Source organism: Heptranchias perlo, chromosome 22, assembly GCF_035084215.1.
Source record: "Heptranchias perlo isolate sHepPer1 chromosome 22, sHepPer1.hap1, whole genome shotgun sequence".
NCBI classification, from domain to species: Eukaryota; Metazoa; Chordata; class Chondrichthyes; order Hexanchiformes; family Hexanchidae; genus Heptranchias; species Heptranchias perlo.
In genome coordinates this window covers 7,742,852-7,770,540 of record NC_090346.1, presented here as the reverse complement: position 1 = coordinate 7,770,540, position 27,689 = coordinate 7,742,852, and the positions used below count along the sequence as shown (strand labels likewise).

The following is a 27,689-nucleotide window of genomic DNA, read 5'->3' as shown; positions in this document are numbered from 1 at the left end:
CACATGAGGACCCCTCCATAGACTGCTCCACCTGCACCTGCGCAGGGGCAGACTCAGCCACCTGGAGAGAAGGCAGCCTGGTTGAGGGGGGGCAATGGGTGAGACGTGGGGGCGCTTTGACTTGCATCCCCACTTCCATGACCCCTTTTGTCATCATCCCTCCCCTGGGCCAGGCCCACATCACTCCTACCACTCTGCTGGACAACAGTTTGCAGGACATGTGTGAAGCCTTATAAGGCCAGTGCTAGCGTATCTGCCTGCCTGTTTAAGGCAGCAGAATGTTGTTCACCCCGAGTCCGAACGGCCATTGTCAGGGCCTGAATGGACTCATTTGTGAGCCGTGCTCGAAGCTCGATGGCGATAGCCTTCTCTCCATCGCAGACATTCCCGCACTTACCCGCGACACTATCTCAGAGATGCCCTCATGTCCCTGTGACAGTATCTCAGGGATTCCCTCCTGTACCTGTGCCACCATTCCACTCATGTAGGAGTTGGACTCCTCCATCCTCTGCGTGATTGTGGAGAGTGCGTGTGGCACCTGTTCCAGCACCTCGCAAATGTGCAGCTGCCCCTCGATCATTCTCCTTTTAAAGGATGGCCCCCAGGGTTCAGCATCTGTGTCCAGCTGAGCAGAGCCTGGAGAGGAGTGCTCCCACCGACAAGGACTCTCCACAGCTGCCCCTGCCATCAGCGTCTGCTCGTGCTCACTTGTGTGGTGACTCACCATGTGCGGGTCCGACTAACTGCGGACTGGGACTCACCGAGGTGTGTGTATCTGCGCTGGTGGATGGCTCACTCAGATGTGACGGTGCCCCCTCAGAAGCCGGCAGCTCCTCTGAGGAATCGCCCTCTGCTGTCACAGCGGTCGCTGAAGGCCATGTAAGAGAACAGAAGGCAATATTAAGCATGATCACAGATGTGTCATGTTGTGATGAACATACTGAGGTGCTGAAGATGGCAAGGCATGTTAACATCAATTCATATTGTGTGTGCTGAATGTTAAAGTTCTGTCACCAGATGTTTGTCGGGTGCCAGTCTCGGCGTCCCCGATGGACAGGCACTCGAGGGTGTGGCTCAAATCCAGCGCCCCCTGCTCCGCGTCTGTGAGGACAATTATCTGTTGCGTCCCCCTCCGGTCCTCACCCTCTCCCGTGCATTCTGGGCTCTGTCCTATAAGGGGAGAAAGTACAGACGCATGAGTGAGTGATGGTGGCGTGGTCAAGCGATGAATGCATTGGTTTGGGTGCCGCTGACCATGAAAGAGATGCATCAGAGGGTGAGTATGAGACAAAGCCATGGCATTGTATGAGGATTGGATTGAGTGGCAATGGTGGGGTGAGTAATGGGGAGGTGAGGAAGTGCTGAGGAAATGCAGATAAGTTGAGGATGAGCTTTGAGTGGGTGTGAGGAGTGATGTGATAGAGTAGTGTTGGCAGTGCAGAATGAGTTGGGGGGTGGGGGTGGTGATGTGGAAGACGGTATGTAGGAGAATGAGTAAGTGTACTCACTTTGGCTGACCTAGTTAGGTCATTGAAGCGCTTCCTGCACTGGTTCCAGGTGTGGAAGATATTGCTGCTGCTGATGACCTCCTCTGCCACCTCGAGCCAGGCCTTCTTGGTGGCAGAGGCAGGCCACTTCTTCCCTTCAGCCGGGTAGAAGATCTCCCTCCTCCTCCTCACTAAATCTAGGAGCAGTCTTTCCCCTGTGCTGCTCCAATGTGCTGTGTGGGTGTTTGCTCCAGGAGCAGCCATTGGAGGACTGCCCCTTTAAGTAGAGCTCCTCCAGCTGACAGCCTGTGATGCGGGTGCGCAGTCTGCCCACTGCGCAGCTTTCAGTCGGCCAACCCGGAAGCCATGTTAAGTGGCTCCAATTGACCCACGATCACGTGGGGAACGGGCAGATTTTATTGGGTGGGTTACCCATGCTGGAAAACACTCAGCAGGTCAGGCAGTAATCTCTAGAGAGAGAAACAGAGCCAACATTTAAGGTCGATGACCTTTCATCGGGAACATGTTTGGCAGTCTCAACCCTGTTCTAAGTGACTATGGATCCACTGCACAAAAATTGGCAATCTCAGAGGGAGAAGATTTCCTCTGTGTACTAGAAGTGGCAACATTATAAATGCAATCTTTATAAATGGGTTCCTGGTCTTGTCATATTTAGTGCCCAGAATAAACCTGCATCCAGAGAAGGCCAAAGAATGGCTGGTGTGAGAAAAGGGATGTCTTACTAGTGCAGGAAAGGTTGTTTTTCTTACTTTGGGGCTGAAGAACATTGTTTGCCATGCTCTTCCTGACCTGAGATTGCTCAATGCTGATACGGGTGAGTACCTAAAATAGGAAAGTGTTTACACTCTAGCACGAACATTCACCAAAAAAAAACCCCTGAACACATACAAAAGAAATTGAAAACAAAAACCAGGGAGGCGATTTTAACCCTAACCGCCTGGAGTAGTTTTGAATAGGTGGATGGCGAGGGGAGTTGGACACTCACCCGCTGCTGCAGCCGTTTAACTCCTGGGCCTCATTTAAATCCCGACATCCACGGATCTGGCAGGAATTGGCAGAAAATATTGCTGACACGAGGTAGGTGGCGGGATTTGTTCCGGAGCATCTCACGGGGGTCTCGCATTCGTGAAGGGAGGGTAGTCCCGGGCAGTTAAAAGTGCCCACCTTCCTTGCCTGCTGGAAAGCCGCCTGGATCCTGCCACCTGCGTTTTTAACCTGCTGTCCTGAGCAGGCGGCAAAGAAATCTGCTCAAAGCTGGTGGGGTCCTTCTTTACATATGCGTGTCGGGGCCTGATGACATCATCGGGACCCAACTACAATTTTAACTCAGGCCTGAGCATTGAAGCCGATGTGGCTTTCCAACCAGGCTGAACCGGGTTGGTGGAGGAAGAAAGGGGAAAGTTTTTTTTTCTTTTCTTTCTAGGGTGAGGAGAAGCAAGAGTGCTCTTCTGGGCTCCACAAGGAAAGCTTTAGGCTTCCCTTGCCCCGGACTCCCCTCCCCTCACGAGTGCGAGACCCCTGCGAGATGCTCTGGAATCCCTCCTCACCATCCACCTATTCAAAACTCACCCAGAGTTGAAATGGGAGCCCATGACATTAAAAATACCAGCTCTGAGAACAGCCAGGGTGGGTTCTGGACTTATTTAGTTGCTTTCAGAAAGCTCCACATTAACTTTCAAGACACTAATAGTCTATCTCCTTATTTTCAATGTCATTATTCACATGTTCAGGAATGACATGCTTTTAATATTTTGATTCCAGAAAACTATATCTTAAAGATGTACTCTAGGGAAAAGTTACAAAACTTATCATTTGGAACATGGGAACAGGGTAAGGCCATTCAGCCCTCAAGCCTGCTCCACCATTCAATTAGATCATGGATGATCTGTACCTGAACTCCATTTATGTGTTTACCCTTATGAATTGGGTTCTAAGATGGAAAATGAAATTAAAACCTTATCATTTTTAAACTATATTTTTCTAAATTTTTCAACAGCCGTCCCAAACTAATTCCAGCACTCATTTTTGGAACGATAAAGCATCGCAAAGGGACACAGTGCTGTAAGGGTTCTGGATAACAAATCCAACTATCCCACATTTGGGTGCTGACATTAAAATATTACTCAGTGCACCTCCCTGTCAGCAGCTAGTGCTTTCAGATTTGTTATCAGTACTATACAGGGATTGTTGGTTTAAGTGTCTTGAACTCTAACATCATTGTGCATTAAAGTTGGAACACCATAGTAATCGGAAAATGAATTGAGGAACTGGATGAGAGCTACAGCTGTGAATTGGGTGTGGATTAGAATTTTGTGCTTGGTTTGGACACATCATGCATTAAATTCCATTGCTTTGCCAAGAAATATGCTGGAACGGTAATCTTCAAAGTATTTGCAAATTCCTCTAAAGGTTGAAGATGTTTCTATGTAAGAGCTGTAGCAAATTGTCTTTTGAAATGACTCTGTTCTGATCCAGTTTTTAGGTGTGTGTGGTTGGGGTTCCTTTACTATTGTTGGTCTCAAAGGCAAATGTGCGGAGGTGCCTTGTTTCGTAGAAGGTAAATCAGAATGGAAACCTGTACAATATAATTTGGAGTTGGGGGGGGGGGCAGGAGGATACATATTCATAAAAATGGAAGAACAGTCTAAAAAAAAAACAAGTATACTAATAAGGTAATGTATACACTCCAAAAAAACATACAGAGACAATTTAAATGCTGCTATCAGTTTCACAGGAATCCAACATTTTAGATCTCCTCTCCTTAACTGATCCTGTGATGTATATTACAGGGATGTCCCGGCTTGGCTTCATTCATTGCAACAAAGACCAGCATGTCAGATTAACCTCGGAGCCAATTTACAGCTGCTCAACCACAAAATCAACTGGTTATTGCTGCACATTTAGCCAGCAGAGAGTTTACTTTTGATCAGTGCACATGATGGCCTGAAATGTTGACCTATTGCTGTGAATGGAGCAATTCTAGGACGCACAGAGGCGATCCCCATGGAGTGGCAAGTAAAAAAAAACCCAAAGATGATGAGTCAATGTCAGGGCCATATTTTTTGACAATGGGACAGATGCATTCTAATATCTGCAGCAAAGGATGACCTGGACTCGTTCAGTTCCTATCACTGGCATCTCTTATACTGCTAAGGCGTAGCTTTCAAAGATTAAAACAGAGATCAGACTAGTCTAACATTGAACCATTACAATCGCTGATTACTGCAAAACTGGCTGTGATGTGTAAAAAATTAATCACAGATTTGCTAAATGTGCAGTCTGCCTTTAAGTGAATGCGCAGTTCATACAACAGATAATTTCCTATCTAGTTTTCTGTACTGTTTGCCAGCAAAAAAAATCTCAGAAACACATGAGTTAAATTAGAATAATTATAGGCCAGTCAGTCTATCCACGGCGGTGGGCAAATTATTGGAATCGATTTTAAGGGACAGCATTAATCATCATTTAGAGAGGCACGGGTTAATCAAGGACAGTCAGCATGGATTTGTTAAGGGAAGGTCGTGTCTGACTAACTTGATTGAATTTTTTGTGGAGGTAACAAGGAGGGTTGATGAGGGTAACGTGTTTGATGTAGTGTACGTGGATTTTAGCAAGGCTTTTGACAAGATCCCACATGGCAGACTGGTCAAAAAAGTAAAAGCCCATGGGATCCAAGGGAAAGTGGCCAGTTGGATCCAAAATTGGCTCAGTGGCAGGAAGCAAAGGGTAATGGTTGATGGATGTTTTTGTGACTGGAAGGCTGTTTCCAGTCCAGGAAGGGGTTTCGCAGAGCTCAGTACAAGGTCCCTTGCTTTTTGTGGTATATATTAATGATTTGGACTTGAATGTGGGGGGCTTGATCAAGAAGTTTGCAGATGATACAAAAATTGGCCATGTGGTTGATAGTGAGAAGGAGAGCTATAGACTGCAGAAAGATATCAATGGACTGGTCAGGTGGGCAGAAAAGTGGCAAATGGAATTCAATCAAGAGAAGTGTGAGGTAATGCATTTGGGGAGGGCAAACAAGGCAAGAGAGTACACAATAAATGGGAGGATACTGAAAGGTGTAGAGGAACAAAGAGACCTTGGAGTGCATATCTACAGATCCCTGAAGGTAGCAGGTCAGGTAGATAAGGTGGTTAAAAAGGCATATAGGATACTTTCCTTTATTAGCCGAGGCATAGAATATAAGAGTAGGGAGGTTATGCTAGAATTGTATAAAACATTGGTTAGGCCACAGCTTGAATACTGCATACAGTTCTGGTCACCACATTTCAGGAAAGATGTGATTGCACTAGAGAGGGTAGAGAGGAGATTTATGAGGATATTGCCAGGGCTGGAGAATTTTATCTATGAGAAAAGATTGGATAGGCTGGGGTTGTTTTCTTTGGAACAAAGGAGGCTGAGGGGAGATTTAATTGAGGTATATAAAATTATGACAGGACTAGATAGAGTGGATAGGAAGAACCTATTTCCCTTAGCAGAGGGATCAGTGACCAAGGGGCATAGATATAAAGTAATTGGTAGAAGGATTAGATGGGAGCTGAGGAGAAATTTTTCCACCCAGAGGGTGATGGGGGTCTGGAACTCACTGCCTGAAAGGGTGGTAGAGGCAGAAACCCTCAACTCATTTAAAAAGTACTTGGAAGTGCACTTGAAGTGCCGTAACCTACAAGGCTACGGACCAAGTGCTGGAAAGTGGGATTAAGCTGGATAGCTCTTTTTCAGCCAGCACGGACACAATGGGCTGAATGGCCTCCTTCTGTGCCGTAATTTTCTATGATTTTATGATTAGGACCGGTTGCATAAACATGGCTTGTATTCCGTTGAGTATATAAAGGTTGAGGGGTGATCTAATCAAGGTGTTTAAAAAGAAAAAAAGGATTTGATAGGATAGATATAGAGAAACTGTTTCCTCTGGTATCCCAACACAATGATCCCCAGTGTGGGAGTTGGTGCATTAATGTCCCAACACAATGATTCCCAGTGTGGCAGTTAGTGTATTAATGTCCCAACACAATGATTCCCAGTGTGGGAGTTAGTGCATTAATGTCCCAACACAATGATCCCCAGTGTGGGAGTTGGTGCATTAATGTCCCAACACAATGATTCCCAGTGTGGGAGTTATTGTATTAATGTCCCAACACAATGATTCCCAGTGTGGGAGTTATTGCATTAATGTCCCAACACAATGATTCCCAGTGTGGGAGTTATTGCATTAATGTCCCAACACAATGATTCCCAGCGTGGGAGTTAATGCATTAATGTCCCAACACAATGAATCCCAGTGTGGGAGTTTGTGCATTAATGTCCCAACACAATGATTCCCAGTGTGGGAGTTATTGCATTAATGTCCCAACGCGATTGTCCCCTGTGTGGGAGTCCATGCATTAATGTCCCAAACACTATGATTCCCAGTTTGAGAAGTAATGAATTATTGTCCGAACACAATGATCCCCAGTGTCGGAGTTAATGAACTAATGTTGGAACACAATGATCTCCAATGTGGGAGTTAATACATTAATGTACCAACACAATGATGTCTTGCGTGGGAATTAATGTATTAATGTACACAATGATTCCCAGTTTGGGACCTAATGCATTAATGTCACCATGGAATGAACTCCAGGGTGGCAGTTAATGCATAAATGTCCCATCACAATGACCCACAGTGTGAGAGTTAATGCATTAATGCCCAATACAATGATGCCCAGTGTGGGAGTTAATGCAATAATGCCCCAACACAATGATTCCCAATGTTGGAATTTGTGCATTAATAACCCAACACAAAGATCCCCAATGTGGGTGTTTGTGCATTAATGTCCCAACACGATTGTCCCCTGTGTGGGAGTTAATGCATAAATGTCCCATCACAATGACCCACAGTGTGAGAGTTAATGCATTAATGCCCAATACAATGATGCCCAGTGTGGGAGTTAATGCAATAATGCCCCAACACAATGATTCCCAATGTTGGAGTTTGTGCATTAATGTCCCAACACAATGATTCCCAGTGTGGGAGTTATTGCATTAATGTCCCAACGCGATTGTCCCCTGTGTGGGAGTCCATGCATTAATGTCCCAAACACTATGATTCCCAGTTTGAGAAGTAATGAATTATTGTCCGAACACAATGATCCCCAGTGTCGGAGTTAATGAACTAATGTTGGAACACAATGATCTCCAATGTGGGAGTTAATACATTAATGTACCAACACAATGATGTCTTGCGTGGGAATTAATGTATTAATGTACACAATGATTCCCAGTTTGGGACCTAATGCATTAATGTCACCACGGAATGATCTCCAGGGTGGCAGTTAATGCATAAATGTCCCATCACAATGACCCACAGTGTGAGAGTTAATGCATTAATGCCCAATACAATGATGCCCAGTGTGGGAGTTAATGCAATAATGCCCCAACACAATGATTCCCAATGTTGGAGTTTGTGCATTAATGACCCAACACAAAGATCCCCAATGTGGGTGTTTGTGCATTAATGTCCCAACACGATTGTCCCCTGTGTGGGAGTTAATGCATTAATGTCCCAACACAATGATTCCCAGTGTGGGAATTATTGCATTAATGCTCAACACAATGATTCCCAAAGTGGAGTTATTGCATTAATGTCCCAACACAGTGATTCCCAGTGTGGGAGTTAGTGCATTAATGTCCCAACACAATGATTCTCAGTGTGGGGGTTATTGCATTAATGTCCCAACACAATGGTTCCCAGTGTGTGAGTTAGTGCATTAATGACCCAACACAATAATCCCCAGCGTGGGAGTTAGTGCATTAATGACCCAACACAATGATTCCCAGTGTGGGAGTTAATGCAATAATGCCCCAACACAATGACTCCCACTGTGGGAGTTAATGCATTAATGTCCCAACACAATGATTCCCAGTGTGGGAATTATTGTATTAATGTCCCAACACAATGATTCCCAATGTGGAGTTATTGCATTAATGTCCCAAGACAATGATTCCCAGTGTGGGAGTTATTGCATTAATGTCCCAACACAATGATTCCCAGTGTGGGAGTTATTGCATTAATGTCCCAACACAATGATCCCCAGTGTGGGAGTTAGTGCATTAATGACCCAACACAATGATCCCCAGTGTGGGAGTTATTGCATTAATGTCCCAACACAATGATTCCCAGTGTGGGAGTTATTGCATTTATGTCCCAACACAATGATTCCCAGTGTGGGAGTTAGTGCATTAATGTCCCAACACAATGATTCCCAATGTGGAGTTATTGCATTAATGCCCCAACACAATGATTCCCAGTGTGGGAGTTATTGCATTAATGCCCCAACACAATGATTCCCAGTGTGGGAATTATTGCATTAATGCCCAACACAATGATTCCCAAAGTGGAGTTATTGCATTAATGTCCCAACACAATGATTCTCAGTGTGGGGGTTATTGCATTAATGTCCCAACACATTGGTTCCCAGTGTGTGAGTTAGTGCATTAATGACCCAACACAATAATCCCCAGCGTGGGAGTTAGTGCATTAATGACCCAACACAATGAATCCCAGTGTGGGAGTTAATGCAATAATGCCCCAACACAATGACTCCCACTGTGGGAGTTAATGCATTAATGTCCCAACACAATGATTCCCAGTGTGGGAATTATTGTATTAATGTCCCAACACAATGATTCCCAGTGTGGGAGTTATTGCATTAATGTCCCAACACAATGATTCCCAGTGTGGGAATTATTGTATTAATGTCCCAACACAATGATTCCCAATGTGGAGTTATTGCATTAATGTCCCAAGACAATGATTCCCAGTGTGGGAGTTATTGCATTAATGTCCCAACACAATGATTCCCAGTGTGGGAGTTATTGCATTAATGTCCCAACACAATGATTCCCAGTGTGGGAGTTATTGCATTAATGACCCAACACAATGATCCCCAGTGTGGGAGTTATTGCATTAATGTCCCAACACAATGATTCCCAGTGTGGGAGTTATTGCATTAATGTCCCAACACAATGATTCCCAGTGTGGGAGTTAGTGCATTAATGTCCCAACACAATGATTCCCAATGTGGAGTTATTGCATTAATGCCCCAACACAATGATTCCCAGTGTGGGAGTTATTGCATTAATCTCCCAACACAATGATTCCCAGTGTGGGAGTTATTGCATTAATGCCCCAACACAATGATTCCCAGTGTGGGAATTATTGCATTAATGCCCAACACAATGATTCCCAAAGTGGAGTTATTGCATTAATGTCCCAACACAATGATTCTCAGTGTGGGGGTTATTGCATTAATGTCCCAACACAATGGTTCCCAGTGTGTGAGTTAGTGCATTAATGACTCAACACAATAATCCCCAGCGTGGGAGTTAGTGCATTAATGACCCAACACAATGATTCCCAGTGCGGGAGTTATTGCATTAATGTCCCAACACAATGATTCCCAGTGTGGGAGTTAGTGCATTAATGTCCCAACACAATGATTGCCAATGTGGAGTTATTGCATTAATGCCCCAACACAATGATTCCCAGTGTGGGAGTTATTGCATTAATGTCCCAACTCAATGATTCCCAGTGTGGGAGTTATTGCATTAATGTCCCAACACAATGATTCCCAGTGTGGGAGTTATTGCATTAATGTCCCAACACAATGATTCCCAGTGTGGGAGTTATTGCATTAATGTCCCAACACAATTGTCCCCAGTGTGGGAGTTAATGCATTAATGTCCCAACACAATGATTCCCAGTGTGGGAGTTATTGCATTAATGTCCCAACGCGATTGTCCCCTGTGTGGGAGTCCATGCATTAATGTCCCAAACACTATGATTCCCAGTTTGAGAATTAATGAATTATTGTCCGAACACAATGATCCCCAGTGTCGGAGTTAATGAACTAATGTTGGAACAGAATGATCTCCAATGTGGAAGTTAATACATTAATGTACCAACACAATGATGTCTTTCGTGGGAATTAATGTATTAATGTACACAATGATTCCCAGTTTGGGACCTAATGCATTACTGTCACCACGGAATGATCTCCAGGGTGGGAGTTAATGCATAAATGTCCCATCACAATGACCCACAGTGTGAGAGTTAATGCATTAATGCCCAATACAATGATGCCCAGTGTGGGAGTTTGTGCATTAATGTCCCAATACAATGATGCCCAGTGTGGGAGTTGGTGCATTAATGTCCCAACACAATGATCCCCAGCATGGGAGTTAGTGCATTAATGTCCCAACACAATGATTCCTGGTGTGGGAGTTAGTGCATTAATGTCCCAACAAAATGATGCCCATTGGGGGAGTTAATGCATTGATGTCCCAACACAATGATTCCTTGTGTGGGAGTTCATTGCATTAATGTCCCAACACAATGATCTCCATTGTGAGAGTTAATGAATTATTGTCCCAACACAATGATGCACAATGTGGGAGTCAGTGCATTAATTTTTTTTTCAAAAAATATACTTAATTCATAACATTTGTAGCAATACATACAATACAGTTGTCATATCATATTCCAAATGTACACAATACAGATTATACAATTTGCAGGTTACATCAAGTACAGTTCAATGAACACATTGTACATAATTACAGTTCATGACAGTCTAGGGTGCCTCATTGCATCACACTCAATACAGATTGTTGATTACAGATTCATTACAGGTACATTATAGATTCATTACAGGTACATTACATCAATTTGAATTTCACATTCTGCCCGGGGAGGGGGGTTTTCCCTGATTGCAGCCTCTCAGTATACAATGGCAGGAAGGCTCTAAACGGTTGCCTTTCCCCACAGAGCCTTTGCGGCGGCCGCACCCATCCTCAGTGCGTCCCTGAGCACGTAGTCCTGGACCTTGGAATGTGCCAGTCTGCAACACTCGGTCGAGGACAGCTCCTTGCACTGGAAGACCAGCAAGTCTCGGGCAGACCAAAGGGTGTCTTTCACCGAGTTGATGGTCTTCCAGCAGCAATTGATGTCCGTCTCGGTGTGCGTCCCCGGGAACAGCCCATAGAGCACAGAGTCCTGTGTTACAGAACTGCTCGAGATGAACCTGGACAGATACCACTGCATTTCTCTCCCGACCATTTTGCAAAGGCACATTCCAGAAGGAGGTGGGTGACGGTCTCGTCTCCACTGCAGCCTCCTCTGGGACAGCGCGCGGTGGCGCTGAGACTCCGGGAGTACATGAAGGATCTGACGGGAAGGGCCCTTCTCACCACCAGCCAAGCTATGTCTTGGTGCTTGTTTGAAAGCTCTGGTGATGAGGCGTTCTGCCAAATGACATTGACAGTCTGCTCGGGGAACCAATCGACAGGATCCACCATTTCCTTTTCCCTCAGGGTCTCGAGGATGTTACGTGCGGACCACGTGCTGATCGCCTTGTGGTCAAAGGTGTTTTTCTGCATAACTTTTCGACGAAGGACAGGTGGGGCGGAACGGTCCAACTGGATGGAGCGTTCCGTGGCAGCGTGGCCAGGCCCATCCTTCGTAACACCGGGGACAGGTAGAACCTCAGCACGTAGTGACACTTTGTGTTTGTGTACCGAGGGTCTATGCACAGCTTGATGCAGCCGCACACAAAGGTGGCCATCAGGATGAGGGCCACGTTGGGCACGCCTTTCCCCCCTTTCTCCGGAGATTTGCACATCGTGTCCCTGTGGACACGGTCCATTTTTGATCTCCAGATAAAGTGGAAGATGGCTCGGGTGACTGTCGCGGCGCAGGAGCGAGGTATGGGCCAGACCTGCGCCACGTACAGCAACACCGAGAGCACCTCGCACCTGATGACCAGGTTCTTGCCCACAATCGAGAGGGATCGTCGATCCCATAGTCCCAGTTTCTGCTTGACCTTGGCAATACGCTCCTCTCAGTTTTTGGTGCACGCCCCGGCCCCCCCGAACCAGATCCCCAGCACCTTCAGGTAATCCGACCTGACGGTGAAGGGGACAAAGGATCGGTTGGTCCAGTTCCCAAAGAACATGGCTTCGCTCTTGCTGCGATTTACCCTGGCCCCCTAGGCCAGTTCGAACTGGTCGCAGATGCTCATCAATCTGTGGACCGACAGCTGATCCGAGCAAAAGATGGTAACGTCGTCCATGTACAGGGAGGCCTTGACCTGAGTACCTCCGCTGCCTGGGATCGTCACTGATGTCTGTGTCGAGCAGTTGGATCCAATTGCGGATTCCCTCCCCAAACCCCATTTTGGAGAGCACGTCCATCATGTACGTGTGGGATATTCTGTCAAAGGCCTTCTCCTGGTCCAGGCTGATCAGTCATGTGTTCACCCCCCTGTTCTGTACGTAGGCAATCGTATCCCTGAGTAGCGCCAGGCTATCAGAGATCTTCCTGCCGGGTACAGCGCAGGTCTGATCGGGGTGGATCACCACCTCCAGGGCTGACTTGACCCGATTGGCGATGACCTTGGACAGGATTTTGTAGTCCACATTAAGTAGTGAGATAGCATTAATGTCCCAACACAATGATCGCCAGTGTGGGAGTTAATGCATTAATGTCCCAACACAATGATCGCTAGTGTGGGAGTTAATGCATTAATGTCCCGACACAATGATCGCCAGTGTGGGAGTTAATGAATTAATGTCCCGACACAATGATCGCCAGTGTGGGAGTTAATGAATTAATGTCCCGACACAATGATCGCCAGTGTGGGAGTTAATGAATTAATGTCCCGACACAATGATCGCCAGTGTGGGAGTTAATGAATTAATGTCCCAACACAATGATCGCCAGTGTGGGAGTTAATGAATTAATGTTCCAACACAATGATCGCCAGTGTGGGAGTTAATGAATTAATGTTCCAACACAATGATCGCCAGTGTGGGAGTTAATGAATTAATGTTCCAACACAATGATCGCCAGTGTGGGAGTTAATGAATTAATGTTCCAACACAATGATCGCCAGTGTGGGAGTTAATGAATTAATGTTCCAACACAATGATCGCCAGTGTGGGAGTTAATGAATTAATGTTCCAACACAATGATCGCCAGTGTGGGAGTTAATGAATTAATGTCCCAACACTAGGATCCACAAGTGCTGGGCATCAGTTCGGTCTTACATGATGAGTTACAATTTTCACCCAGGCTGTCAGAAGTTGGCACAGAAAGGAAGCAAGGTCAATCACTGCAGGAACTGAAGCAAGTGTTTTCAGAAATATCCTTGCTCACCAGGTAGGTGGTCAGCTGCCTGAACAGGAGACCTGGGAATGGTGCATGTCTGTTGGCATGGGAAGAAAAATAATAAGAAAAGATTGACTATAGAGAATAGAATGCGGAGAATGCTTGCTTACGTTCGTTGTATTGATATTATTAGACTTGTTATATTCTCTGGATGATGAATATACCAAATAGCCTGAGAGCATGAACCATCCCTCTAGCTGTTAATGTCAGCATCACTGATGTTGCTGCGTAGAGTGCAGGTTACGTTAATAAAGACGTAGGAGCCGCACCTGGATTCTAGTATAAAGAGAAGCTGTGGGAGGGAAACTACAGTTACAAGTTGTCAGTGTCCTGTTCGCTCATTCGCTACACAGTGCTCAGCAGGTTTCACACAAAACAGGAGGTAAGTTTTCAAGATGAAAAATTTTAAATGATAGGTGCAGAATTTACTTTGGGGGAAATTGTTTTGAGATTAATTGGGCAATTTTCACATCACATTGATGCAAGATGAAATATTGATGTATTATTTAACTTTCAGACTGGCTTTGATATAACTTGCGAAGCCAAACTTTGAAACTTTTCAATGTGCTATTACTTTTCTCTGCCTTGTCTGATGATAGTGGGCAGTTAATCTGCACTCTCTGCCCGCACCTCTCCAAAAATAACACTCGTAACAAATTACTGCGTGCAATATAACGGCACAATGAATTTTTATTGTTTTTCATATACTGGTTTAGCAGAACTGCAGTGATGATTTTAAGACGTTAATTTTAATTTATTTTTGCAAACATTTGATCCACATTAAATGAACAATAAGCCCAGACAAAAAGCATGTTACCATTTCGGATGTGAAGTCTTTGAGTTCTGATGAAAGATACACACCCGAAATCTCAGTTTGTCCTTCCTCCTCACATACGTTGACTGCCCTGCTATGCATTTCCATCAGTTTAAAAAAAATTTTTTGTACAGACAATAATCTGACTGTCGTTGAACTATCTGGGTCATGTTGTTCTTTCTCCAGTTCTGGTCATTGTTTTGAGTCGAACTGTAAACGTTCTTGAATCCCTTCTAGTGAAAGGGCACCTGATAGACTGTGAAAGGATAACTGGTTCAGTCATATCAAATTAGCCTGACCCAGTGAGTGCTAAAGCCCCAAGGGAGGAAGTTAGAACCAATTGATCGCGCTATGATTATCACCTTATAAACGGATCTTTGTGTTACCAGATTATTCAATGGAGGAAGCAGGAAATTCCGGATGATTTCGTTGATTTTATAAAGTTAAATGAGATGCTGGGCCAACAAAATTGGAGATGGAATAAAAACAGATAATGTTGGAGAAGCTCAGCAAGTGAGCATCAGCAAGTGAGCTTCGACAGCATTTTCTGTTCTTATTTCAGATTTCCAGCATCCGCAGTATTTTGCTTTTGATGGTGGGAGAGCTCACGATTGACAGCACCTTTTCTCAATACGAAGCAGCTTTCGGGCAGTCTTAACGGGAGGAAAGTAAAACAGAAAATGCTGGAAACATTCAGCTGGGGTCCAATAGCTTGCCAGCCAGGTTTTATTGGTCTGCTGAAGCCAAGGACACCCACACACAATATTTAATAACTCGCACGGGATCACCCTGAAAACGATGAATAGTCGTTGGGAAATACTGATGTGCAAATTGTATTTCACATTTCACCATAACAATCATGACCCTTGTTTCCTTTTTACAGGAAAGTGCAACTTGTTTCTGGTTTGGAAAGTGCCACATTTGACCAGCAATGATACAGAAGAGAGTGTTCCCCAATTGCACCTTTACAATGAAGTTCATGACGGTTATCGTCATTGGTAAGTTAATCCTGTTGTTCAACGGCAGAAACTATCTGTAGCCTAATGCAGGTTACAACCATGAAGGGTCAGTTAAATCAAAGCAATCCGTTGCTGGTCGCCCTGCTGGTACCGGGTTCGCTGAGCAGAGGACCTTGTGCAGCCGGCTACGGGCCAAATATAAAACTGCCCGTTTAAAAACCTGTTAAAAATAGCTCTTCCCAGTAGCGGTCTCAATGAGTCCTGGCATTTTTTATATTTTTATATCTGACTTACAGCTGGCTAAACAAAACCTGCACTTAGAGCTCTGTGCCGCAGAGGGGTCAGTACTAGGAACATTGCTTTTCTTGATATATATTAATGACTTTGGACTTGGGTGTACAGGAATTTCCAAATTAGCACATGACACAAAACTTGCAAGTGTAGTGAACAGTGAGGAGGATAGTGATAGATTTCAAGAGGATATAGACAGACTGGTGGCATGGACGGACACGTAGCAGATGAAATTTAATGCAGAAAAATGCGAAGTGATACATTTCAGTAGGAAAAATGAGGAGAGACAATATAAATTAACTGACACAATTCTAAAAGGGGTACAGGAACAGAGAGATCTGGGGGTATATGTACACAAATTGTTGAAGGTGGCAGGGCAGGTTGGAAAGTGGTTTAAAAAGCGCATGGGATCCTGGGCTTTATAAATAGAGGCGTAGAGTACAAAAGCAAGGAAGTTATGTTGAATCTTTATAAAACACTAGTTCAGCCACAACTGGAGTATTGTGTGCAGTTCTGGGCACCCCACTTTAGGAAAGATGGGAAGGCCTTAGAGAGGGTGCAGAAGAGATTTACTAGAATGATTCCAGGAATGAGGGACTTTAGTTAAATGGATAGACTGGAGAAGCTGGGGTTGTTCTCCTTGGAACAGAGATGGTTGCGAGGAGATTTGATAGAGGTATTCAAAATCATGAAGGGTCTAGACAGAGTAGATAGAGAGAAACTGTTCCCATTGGTGGAAGGGTCAAGAACCAGAGGACATAGATTTAAGGTGATTGGCAAAAGAACCAAAGGTGACATGAGGAAAAACTTTTTTACACAGCGAGTGGTTAGGATCTGGAATGCACTGCCTGAGGGGGTGGTGGAGGCAGATTCAATCATGGCTTTCAAAAGGGAAGTGGATAAGGACTTGAAAGGAAAAAAAAAGTGTAGGGATATGGGGATAGGGCGGGGGAGTGGGACTAGCTGGATTGCTCTTGCATAGAGCCGGCATGGACTCAATGGGCCGAATGGCCTCCTTCCATGCTGTAACCTTTCTATGATTCTATGAAATAAAAGCATTGTAATTCAAAACTATCATCAGAGCAATTTAATTTGTGGAATTCACTTGTGTCTGTTACAAAAAGTATCAGCTGAAAATTTAACAGGAAGATTGTATTCAATATGAAGTGATGTTACGCCTCGCGATTTCTTGCACTCGAGGTTGCTGAAGCATTTACATGGCTTTGTAGTGGCTTCTAAAGATACACTCTGAGTATTGCAATAGTACAGCACCTGGTAAGCCCAGGTGTTTATATTCCGAAGTAACTCTCCTTCAGTAGGGAGGATGGTCCAGACGGTGACCTTCTCCACCATCGGTGCTGCTCAGTGTTCAAGTGTTATTGTGCTGGGTTAGAGGACCTGAATCAATGTTGTGTCCCCATCATTGAATTGCTGCGATCTGGTATTGCAAGGTGTGTCACCTCACGGTGGAAACTTACAATACTTCTTATAACTGTGACTTGAAAGCTCCTGAGCTGTGAGACGCAAGCTTAAGCGCTGAGATATGAAGTGTGTCTGTTTTGATTAACAATGGATTTGAGGGACTTGCCTTTAACATATCATTCTGATATTTTCCTTTAGGTATCTTTCTGACCATTTTGAATGCTCAGCCGGTAAGAAAAATTTGACATCTTTCCTTGCACCTCTTGGTTCAATTATTGTAAATGTAATTCAGTGATCAATCAGAAAGTTCACAGTAAATCCCAACATCGGTCTGATTAACATTACTGCACGATATTTAATGTGAAATTTGATAAGTGCTGCACAGTGCAGTGAGACACGTGAGCCTCAGTTTCCTGACCCATGAATAACGATATAGTGTTGATTTTAAAAACTGGCAGAACCCATCTAATAAAATCAAAGGCGTTTTCTGCCACATGTTCACTTGCTGTGAATAACTTATTGATAAGTGTTTACTATTACCATCATCTCTACTGAATTAATTATTTGTATAAATTGTATCACAAATGACTTTAACAGAATATTATTTTCCTCTCGACAGTCTCTTGGTGAGAACGAGTCACAAAGGTCCCTCCACAAGGTGTTGAGAAGAAGAGTGAGAAGTGCCACTGGTAAGTAACCAGCATTAAGCAAGGTATTTATTGATGTAGACCTGACTGGAAAAGAAAAGCCAGAAGAGTTGTGTAGCCTTTCAAGGTAGAATAGTTACAGTGATGTGAAACAATCCCGTTGAGCCTATTTTATGTGATATTTAATATCAATATAAAAATACAATAGAATTATAAGATGTGGGTAAATTAAATTCCTTGTTGAGGTTTGGAATAGTTGAATACCATTCATCCCCATTCTTCCTGTAATGAATCTCTGGCCTGATGTATTGCCTGTAAATAATTCAAATCAATAAAAACTGCCCGATTTTAATTTCTATTGATTTCAGCCAAAGTTATAGCGAGAGAACGGGAGAACCCCCCAACAGGAATTCCATGCGAATGTTCCTATAACACCATTTATTTAGGGAGATGTTGTTATAGCACTGAACATATAGTTTTCTTTCCTATAGGAGCCTTAAGGGAAGTTCATATTCCCTTTCCTCCATTATTCACTCCTAGTAAGTGAATGCTGATAAAATGAGAAGGAATTACTGAGGTCTAAATTTAAAGACACATTCATCTTAATAATGCCCATGACTCAATAATCCTACATGGACTCTGGATGGGGTTGGCTTAATGGGTTGAATGGACTTTTCTCACTCTGGATTTTCCTATGTCCTTCTGTTCTTAACAAAGTGCTGATTAACAGGTGAACACTGCAGCATTTTTGTATTCCATGTATAAATAATACAGCATCAGAGTGTTCCATTTGAAGTACAGATGAGCGTAATATGTGACATCGGTTTCATTCTACGTTTTTTGGAAAATTAGTGTTTATGCGCTTCTCACACAATGGGTGTGTTTTGTGTTCACAGCTTGTAACTCAAGCTTCATAACAGGAGGAAGGAGCAACGATTTTTTGCTGCCTGTACTTTATCCTGCTTCAGATTTAGATGCCTGTTTGAACAATAGTGTGCTGAAGGCAAACCTCACTCAACTGGGAAACATAGCATTTAGCAGAACGCAGCTTCTTGTTCTAAAAAGGAAACTGGCAGAGGTAAGACTGCATGATGTGAAAATAATCTTTTGCCGCTAAATACTTCCCGTACAATAAGCAACTCACCACTAGGAGCCATCCATGCATTACTAGCAGCTCACTTTGTAAAGGCTAATAATCAATGGATTCTAAGTAAAAGCCAGCAGGAAATTCCTGGTGCACTTTAAATAACGTTAGATCACAGCTTTAGTGCTGTGTTAAGTGCTCCATTCAGTTACAGACCTAAGTTGTCACTTTTTCCCTCTCGTTGGTAAGGTGAGTGATTAGTTTTTGAGTGATTTTAACCTGTCAGATTATCCTGACCCGATTGTCCATTGTCTGCAAGGCCACATTTGGTGGCGTAGAGTCTTGGAAAGTTCCACCTTTAATTTCTCTGGTTGATATGACAAAAGAAAGAGAAATCCCATCGCACAGCTGTACCAAGGGTGTGCAGGGAAATGTTGAAAATGTATTTTTCAGAAATCGTGCCCTTTATTCTGACTGAATATTAATTTTTGGATATTTTGGAACAGATATACCCAAATGGACTGCCACAAGAACAGATTAAAAGGTTGGGATTCATTTTTACTGTGTACGGCCCTGAGGAAATCAGCACATGGAACATAACAGATGTGGATACGCTTGTACTTGTACTGCAGAATAGCCCAAATATTAACACGGTATGGATTAGCAGCAGGCTTTTGACTGTAAGACCCTCTTAAAGAGCATGTGTTTATACACTCTGTTTAAATGTTGTTTGTGCTGTGATGGATGATGACAAGAGTTAGGAATAGAATGGAACTTTTTTTGCTTCCAATGATTTGGTAAAATAGTCTCCATCAGATATTTTGAATATTTCTTTTGAGGGATGAAAAGAACCTACTGTCTCTGATTGACGCTTCCTGTTCCCCACATTATCATCCTCGGGGGAGCCAAATCACAGCCAGATTGTTAAATAAGGGACACTAGGGCTCTGCTCAAGGAAGATTTTTAGTTGGAATCAAATCCATCAAAATCATGATTCTGCCAGAACTTATTTTGATAGTAGTGACAACAGAAAGTGCTAGAAATGCACAGCAGGTCAATCAATATCTGAAGGAGTTTATGTTCAATTATGACCCTTTTTATTCATTTTAGATTTCAGATTTCCAGTAAGCACACCGTATCAAGTTGTAATTTCTCCTATTTCAATAGTTAAGCCCAAGCATATTTTATAAAGCAGTTCAAAAATGTGAATGGAGTGAATGAGTAAATGGAAAACACTGAGTTTATTCTGTGTATGGAGAAAAAGTTAATAAACTCAACTTTGACTGTTTTTCATTTCAGAGAAAAGCAGTTATTGCAAATTACCTCCAGAGATCTGGGACGCTAAATGCAGTCGCATTGGATGCGATTGGTGGTCCAACATTGTGTAGTCTGAGTGAAGAGAACCTTAGAACCATCCTTCCCAGTGAGCTAAAGTGAGTGTCAAATTCCCTGAAGCTACTCTGCCAATCTATTCTTTCAGTTCAATGTATGGAATTCCACCCATTATAAAAGTCAAGGCAGCCCATGGGATATAGAGATGAATATTTTAGAGTGAATTCCAAATGCAGATACTTGAAGAAGAAAGCAATTGAACAACTTGAGGCCATCAACTGCTGGGCAGAGCAGCAAGGCTGAGCATTCCATGCACTGTGTGCTCTGTAAATTGAACAGCGCATGCTCAAGCCCCTAATCCACGGATGCTGTATTTGAAAAGCAAAACATAACGATCAAAACAAGTTGATGCCACTAACTGCAGTGGAGCCTGGAGGTCAACCAAACTCCCAGTTGAGCTGCCACAGCAGTGACCCAGCAAACCACTAAAAGTCCAGAGGACCACTTTGTGAACAGGGATTTTCTGTTTAAATGAGGCAAAGTGAAATTACAAGCTTGTTAATGAACACAGACCACCACAGTCCTAAAAGGGTTAACGTTAACCAAAATATAACATCATGACCATTCTGTTCCAGGAAAGCCAAGCCACTTGATATTTCCACATGTACTCAGGCAAAGAAAGACATACTTTTTGGGATCGCAAAAGTTGCATTCCAGGATCAAGCTGGTAACCCCAAAGCCTATTATGTCCTCCTCAAGCCGTATGTTGGTAAGTAATATTACAACCTGGTTTGATGTTTATTTGAAGAATTATTCAAAAAAAGACTTAATTTTCAAACCATTGCAATCTTTACCTCTGGAAGCTTACGATTAATACCAAGGAAATTAAATCTTCATTTTAGCTATATTTATATGGGGTTATATATGTAAATAAGAAACTGACAGTTCTTTCTATTTTCCTAAAGGTGGTGCATCAGCACGTGATTTACAGAGTTTAGCTGCTGGTAACATCAGCATGGACTTCCAGACATTCAGTGGACTCAATCCAGTGGAAGTAGAAGTAGGTATCAATGGAGAATTGTAGCATTGCACTTGAACCAGATTTTAGATACAACGCCTGAGAACAATAACTAATTCATTCCATCCTGCAATTATCACCACAGACCACATCATGCTGCTCAACTGCAATATGTATATTACTGGTTTAATGGTGCCTTTCTCTTTGTGACATAGGATTAAAGAACAAAATGGAACCAAGAATGAGTATAGTGCTGTTTTTACATTACTGCCATTTTATCTCTTTCAGAAACTCACTCCTCAGAACATACGTGATTTACTTGGAATCAACCTTGATTCTCTCAAACAAAATGAAAATCATGAAATAGTGCAGCGTTGGATTAACACACACACAGCATCCGAGGTGAAAAGTCTGGGAATTGGGTTACAAGGAGGAATATCTCCAGCTGGACTTGGAAACTTTTTCTTTGAGGAGCGTAAGTGGAATTTTACATCAGTTCTTTTGCACACTGATAAGGACATTGGGTAGTATCTAGGATTGGTTGATGTTATCATGGGTACATAGTGGAAAATATTTTATTTCAAAGCAGTGTCATCCTTGAGGATTACATGTGCATGCGCACATACAGGCTCAAAACTAACAGAGGTTAATTTACACAGATTCACAATCACTTCCATTCACACATAATTGTGTACAGAACTAGCTAACAAAATGTGTTACTGTGCATGACTAGAAGAATTTAACAAAATAAAATGTAAGAAAAATGACAGTTTGAAAAGTAAATGTTCTGCTTTTCAGCGTGGTGATATTTGGGAAAGATGCTGATTTACACTAAAAATAATTCCAACTAAACAATGCTGTAGAGGATAATTATTAACAGTGTGTTTTTTATTTTATTTTATTTTCCAGTCCCTGGTTCAGCTTCAGTCAACAACTACAGTCTCCTGCTTTCCATCTGCATCGCTGTGATGAGCATCACAATGCAGTGGCTTCTATAAACTGGGGTTCAGCCCATCTGTGCTTTCCGCCGTGTTAAATGGAAAGAATCAGAGCTCCCTGCATCAAGAATTCAGTGATGGATATTAATGAAGGTTTAACAGGCTCAGCACGTACATAATGAAATCTGCTTATAGCAATCCCCTTTGGGCTGGCTTTAGGCCAGCTTTCTCGACAATGTGCTGATCAAGTGTAAAACATAATATTTTTGGGACAACATTGGATTACCACTAGAATGATGATAATCCAATAACAGTCGGTAAAGTATTATGCTTTTGCTGTTTACCTAATCTTGCATGGCAATTTTTATTAATTTTCATTTGACAGACTCCTCGTAGAGTAAAGATATGAATAAAATTCAAACTTGGTTTGATAGACACTGTTAATAACTTGTGCTGTTTTTCTAATGTGGGCCGGGCATTGGGAGAGCAACTAACTCTCACATTTAGCTTTGTAATGTGCAGTTGTCCTGTAAGCTGGTTGTGTTGTGAGGCTCCATCAGTGCACATGTGCAGACTGGTGTCACTGTGATGTCCTAGCATCACCACCAATGCATGCATTTGCAGCCCGACCAGTGGGCTTAGAGGCCCAAGGAAGGCTGTTGGTTATAAAAAATCCAGTAGGTTTATTTTGATGCAATCACTGGCTGAGCAAGACCCACATAATGGGAGCTAAGAGCCAAAGAGAGCTCTGGAATGGAGACATGATGGGGATGATTTCTGTCCCTGTTTTAGGGCAAGAATGGGGCAATAGTGCTCCGAAAATCACGGGACTTAACTTACCGTCCCATTTCCGCCCTGATCAACCGGCTGACACTTTCTTTGGGGCCTTCACATATGCGGAACTAATGCCCACCTTTTTCAGGTGAGAACCTAATTATCTTTTGAGAATGGATATTTTTACAGTTCAAGATTTATATATAATCACAAAAATATTGCTTGAATCTTGTTACATTTTGTGCTTCCTCAATGACCTAATTGGTATAGACTCGACCTCTTGAAGCAGGAAGCAGTAAAGACCCGAATGTCTGTGCTAACTTAGCTCATCTCAAGGCAGCAGCAGTTACGGTGCGACAGTTTGTCTCAGTGATTTGGAATAGAAAGGGGGAAAAGCACAGTTAGCGCTCCTGCCCCTGATCGTTACCTAGTTACCCGGTTGGGAAGTGGCCATTGTGGACTTCAGTCTCTGGCTTGGCTTTGATGCGCTTCACAATCGAATAGCGTCATTGTCTGACTCTAACAAACTTAAAACAACCTCCCCCTTAGTCATGCAACTGTAATCATTCACGATGAAGAATGGCCAGTGGGGAAAAGCACTGGATGGGCATTGCTGCCTTCACCACATTCCAGCCAGAGTCAGCACCTTCAAGAGTGAAGGGGAGAAAATTGGGGGAAAAACATCCATTAGATTTTGAGCAATCACTTTACTTGTATATTCTCTGTTAAACAGAACTCAGTGCTGTTATTAAAGGATGCTTACCTCATTTGCTGTCCCATCTTGCAGCTTTCCAATGTATTTATTTATTGTATGACGTACCTATTAATTTCTTTTGTCTTATTGTGTTGTAAAAAACATATTTATATTTTCAATAAAAATGTAAATGAACTGCATACATGAGCTTGGTTAATCCTGTCACTCAGCCATATATGATCTGGACATAGTCAGTGCTGTTGAGGTGAGGAGGTTCCATTCTCTAACATGTGATTACGAAAACAGGAATAATTCATATTTTTTAAAAAATTGCTTTCAGGATGTGAGTACTGTTGGCAAGGCCACATTTATTATTTAGGTGGTGGTGGGTTTTAAAACCAAGGAGTTCGGGGACCTGGAGCCAGTGTAGGTCAGCGAGCACTGGGTAATGGGGTAATGGGACGTGCTGTGAGTTAGGACAGGGGCAGCAGAGTTTTGGATGTGCTTAAGTTTATGGAGGGTGGAACATGGGAGGCCGGCCAGGAACATTTGAACTGTCAATTCTGGAGGTAACAAAAGCATGGATGAGGGTTTTAGTAGCATGGACTGAGGCAGGGTCAGAGACGGGTGATGTTATGGAGATGGAAGTAGACGGTCTTGGTGATGGAGAGGATTTGGGGTCGGAACATACAAATATACGAACATACGAATTAAGAGCAGGAGTAGGCCATTTGGCCCCTCGAGCCTGCTCTGCCATTTGATAAGATCATGGCTGATCTGAATGTGACCTCAATCCTACTTTTCCATCTACCTACTATAACCTTTGACTCCCTTGTTAATCAGGAATCTATCTAACTCAGCCTTAAATAAATAACCTCAATGACCCTGCCTGCTGCTCTCTGGGGAAGGGAGTTCCACAGACTCACGACCCTCTGAGAGAAAAAAATTTCTCCTCATCTCCGTCTTAAATGGGAGACCCCCTTATTTTTAAACTGTGTCCACTAGTTCTAGTCTCTCAAATGCACTGGAAGCTCAGCTCACGGTCAAATAGGATGCTGAGTTTTGTAAACAGTCTGGTTCGGCCTCAGGCAGTTGCCAGGGAGGGGGATGGAATCAGTTGCTAGCGAACGGAATTTGTGGCTGAGGCCGAAGACAACGGCTTTGGTCTTCCCAATGTTTAATTGGAAATTTGGATGTTGAACAAGCAGTCTGACAGCACAGAGGCAGTGGAGGGTTCGAGAGCGGTGGTGGTGAGGTAGAGTTGGGTATCATCAGCGTACATGTGGAACCTGGCGTGTTTTCGGATGATAGAGTGAACATTGAATGGGGGAGCAGGGAGGGAGGGTGATTTCCTGTTCCCTACAGGTCATGAAATCATAAATGTGTTTATAAAGGGCATTCTTATAATTTTACACATTCCACACAAAGGGAATCTTCCCCCGAAGTGATCAGACGGAGCTATAATGGGTAATTTTTAGAAGTCTGCACTGCTGTTAGGGAAATTCAAATGCATGGTGCCCATGACTTTCCAATCATTACTTTAAACTGCTGGAAAATCTTATGCCATGCTGCCTGAATTTCTGTATGCTCTCCCAACGGGTGAGGCTCCTCGCCAGCAGCACAGATCCAATTACTCCTATAATATCTATGGGACTAATTGAAAACATTGGTAAATCTCTCACATTATTGCATGGTGCTTCAAGAGCTTGTTGAGCATTTAAGAAAAAGATGGAAATGGAGAAGTGGAGGGTTAAAGAAGCACAAGGGATTAAAAAATAGATAAGAATTAAAAAATAGAAAAAAGAACTATGCAGGACTGAGGAGATTCAGAGGTGTGCGAACTAAAAACTAAGTTGCCGGGAGACTAGATTGAAGGACTGCCACAATTTAACATGTTGGTGCTCATTGCCACTGAGGACAGCAACAGACTGCTACTTATAGAGATGATACAATGGAAAATTGCCAATGTCATTAAAAATTACGAAAATATTGTTCTCTAACTTTTATTTTCCACCATGAGAAAAACGACCCAAAGAAAAACTCAACTTCCCACCCACCCAGGAATAAAATGAATGGGCTCCAAAATTCACAAAGGAAAACTCTGGGCAACGTCCCACAGTGCAGTATCAGTGGACATTGTAACAACAGTGTAAAATTTCCTAAAGCTCATTAACAAAGACTAACATTTGTAGGGGTAGCTAGATATTTGTCTCGGGTGGCAGTGCTAAACGGGCAGGATCTCATCGGCCACCTGTTATACGCTCCACCCGTTATACATCCTGCTTAATATTCAGTTGTATTGAAGTCAACGGTACTGATTATCGGGCGGGGAGTATACCGGGCGACCGGTTCAGTACCGCTTGTTTTGCACTGCTGCCCGAGACGGATTTCTACTCCGTAAGTCTTCACTTTTGATTCACATTTTCACCATTCTTCAATTGTGAAGTGTGAGAATAAGGGAAGTCTATCAAAACATATTCATATCTTTCAGTTTATTGCTTTTCAGCCTCTCCTGCAACAAACTGAGAATTGTTGAAATAGGAAGCAGATCGTAGGTATCTCAAGTGTTGCTGATAAGCTGATTTCAGTAACTTTCTCCTCTGCTCAATCCTCCATGTCAGAGCTGTCTTCACCGGCCAGTTGTTCTTCACTTATACTTCTATCAATGGTTGAGAATTTAAGTTTCATGCTGTTATCAAATTTCATCAGTTTTTATTATTTTCTCTGTGAAGTGCAGGGAGCCTGAGAGGAGGCCTGAGGCTGGCTTCAAAATGCGGGAGAGAGAGGTGGCAATTGATGGGACAAAAAATAATTTAGAGTAAACGTTATTTTCCAAGACAAATACAGGCAGAAGAGCAAAGTAAAAATTGAGAGGTTCTAAAATTCTTCCCTGTGGCGTTACAGGGAGCCTGAGCAATAGCAGGCCCCAAATTTTGGTATCACAGCGAGAGAGTGGGACCGAAAAGGACGGGGGCGCGGGGGGGTGAGGGGTGAAAGAAAGACAAAAGAATATCTGTAAAAATGAAAACAAAATGAAGGTAGAAGAGTATATTTTACATTTAGGGACCACATGCAATGTACATTTCCTCTCTCAGACCTTAGAATTTACTACCAGGCAACAGAAAGCAAGGTGGACTTCCATGGCGGACAACATACTTCCAAAAAGTAAAAGAAAATGCTCTACAGTGCCACCCCTGGCTGGAGCCCACAACTGCACCAGGCTCAAAGTACTTTGTTATCCAGTATATTAGTCAATCTCCCATAGTGTTGTTTTGCACACAGACTTAAACGTAGGGGGCGTGATCAAGAAGTTTGCCGATGATACAAAAATTGGTTGTGTGGTTGATAGTGAGGAGGAAAGCTGTAGACTGCAGGAAGATATCAATGAACTGGTCAGAAAAGAGTGGCAAATGAGATTCAATCCAGAGAAGTGTGAGGTAATGCATTTGGGGAGAGCACACAGGGCAAGGGAGTACACAATAAATGGGAAGATACTGAGAGGTGTAGAGGAACAAAGGGACCTTGGAGTGCATGTCCACAGATCCCTGAAGGCAGCAGGACAGGTAGATAAGGTGGTCAAGAAGGCATACGGGATACTTTCCTTTATTAGCCGAGGCATAGACTATAAGAGCAGGGAGGTTATGCTGGAACTGTATAAAACACTGGTTAGGCCACAGCTTGAGTACTGTGTACAGTTCTGGTCACCACATTACAGGAAAGATATAATTGCACTAGAGAGGGTAGAGAGGATGTTGTCAGGGCTGGAGAATTTTAGCTATGAGGAAAGATTGGATAGGCTGGGGTTGTTCTCTTTGGAACAGAGAAGGCTGAGGGGTGATTTAATTGAGGTGTACAACATTATGAAGGGCCTAGATAGAGTGGATGGGATGGACCTATTTCCCTTAGCAGAGAGGTCAATAACCAGAGGGCATAGATTTAAAGTGATCGGTAGAAGAATTAGAGGGGAGTTGAGGAAAACTTTTTTACCCAGAGG

The 27,689-nt window shown here is 43.2% G+C and overlaps 1 protein-coding gene across 1 annotated transcript; it reads left to right on the top strand.

The window, feature by feature from the left end:
• Window positions 1–14,046: 14,046 nt before the first annotated feature.
• On the top strand, window positions 14,047–23,888 carry LOC137340857 (mesothelin-like protein). The gene is made up of 11 exons (XM_068003664.1): window positions 14,047–14,104; window positions 15,420–15,534; window positions 17,407–17,438; window positions 17,828–17,897; window positions 18,752–18,933; window positions 19,446–19,592; window positions 20,239–20,372; window positions 20,907–21,040; window positions 21,237–21,331; window positions 21,578–21,764; window positions 22,199–23,888. Exons 2-11 carry the CDS (start codon window positions 15,468–15,470, stop codon window positions 22,285–22,287), a joined length of 1,137 nt encoding a protein of 378 aa, XP_067859765.1. The 5' UTR covers window positions 14,047–14,104; window positions 15,420–15,467; the 3' UTR covers window positions 22,288–23,888.
• Window positions 23,889–27,689: the final 3,801 nt, after the last annotated feature.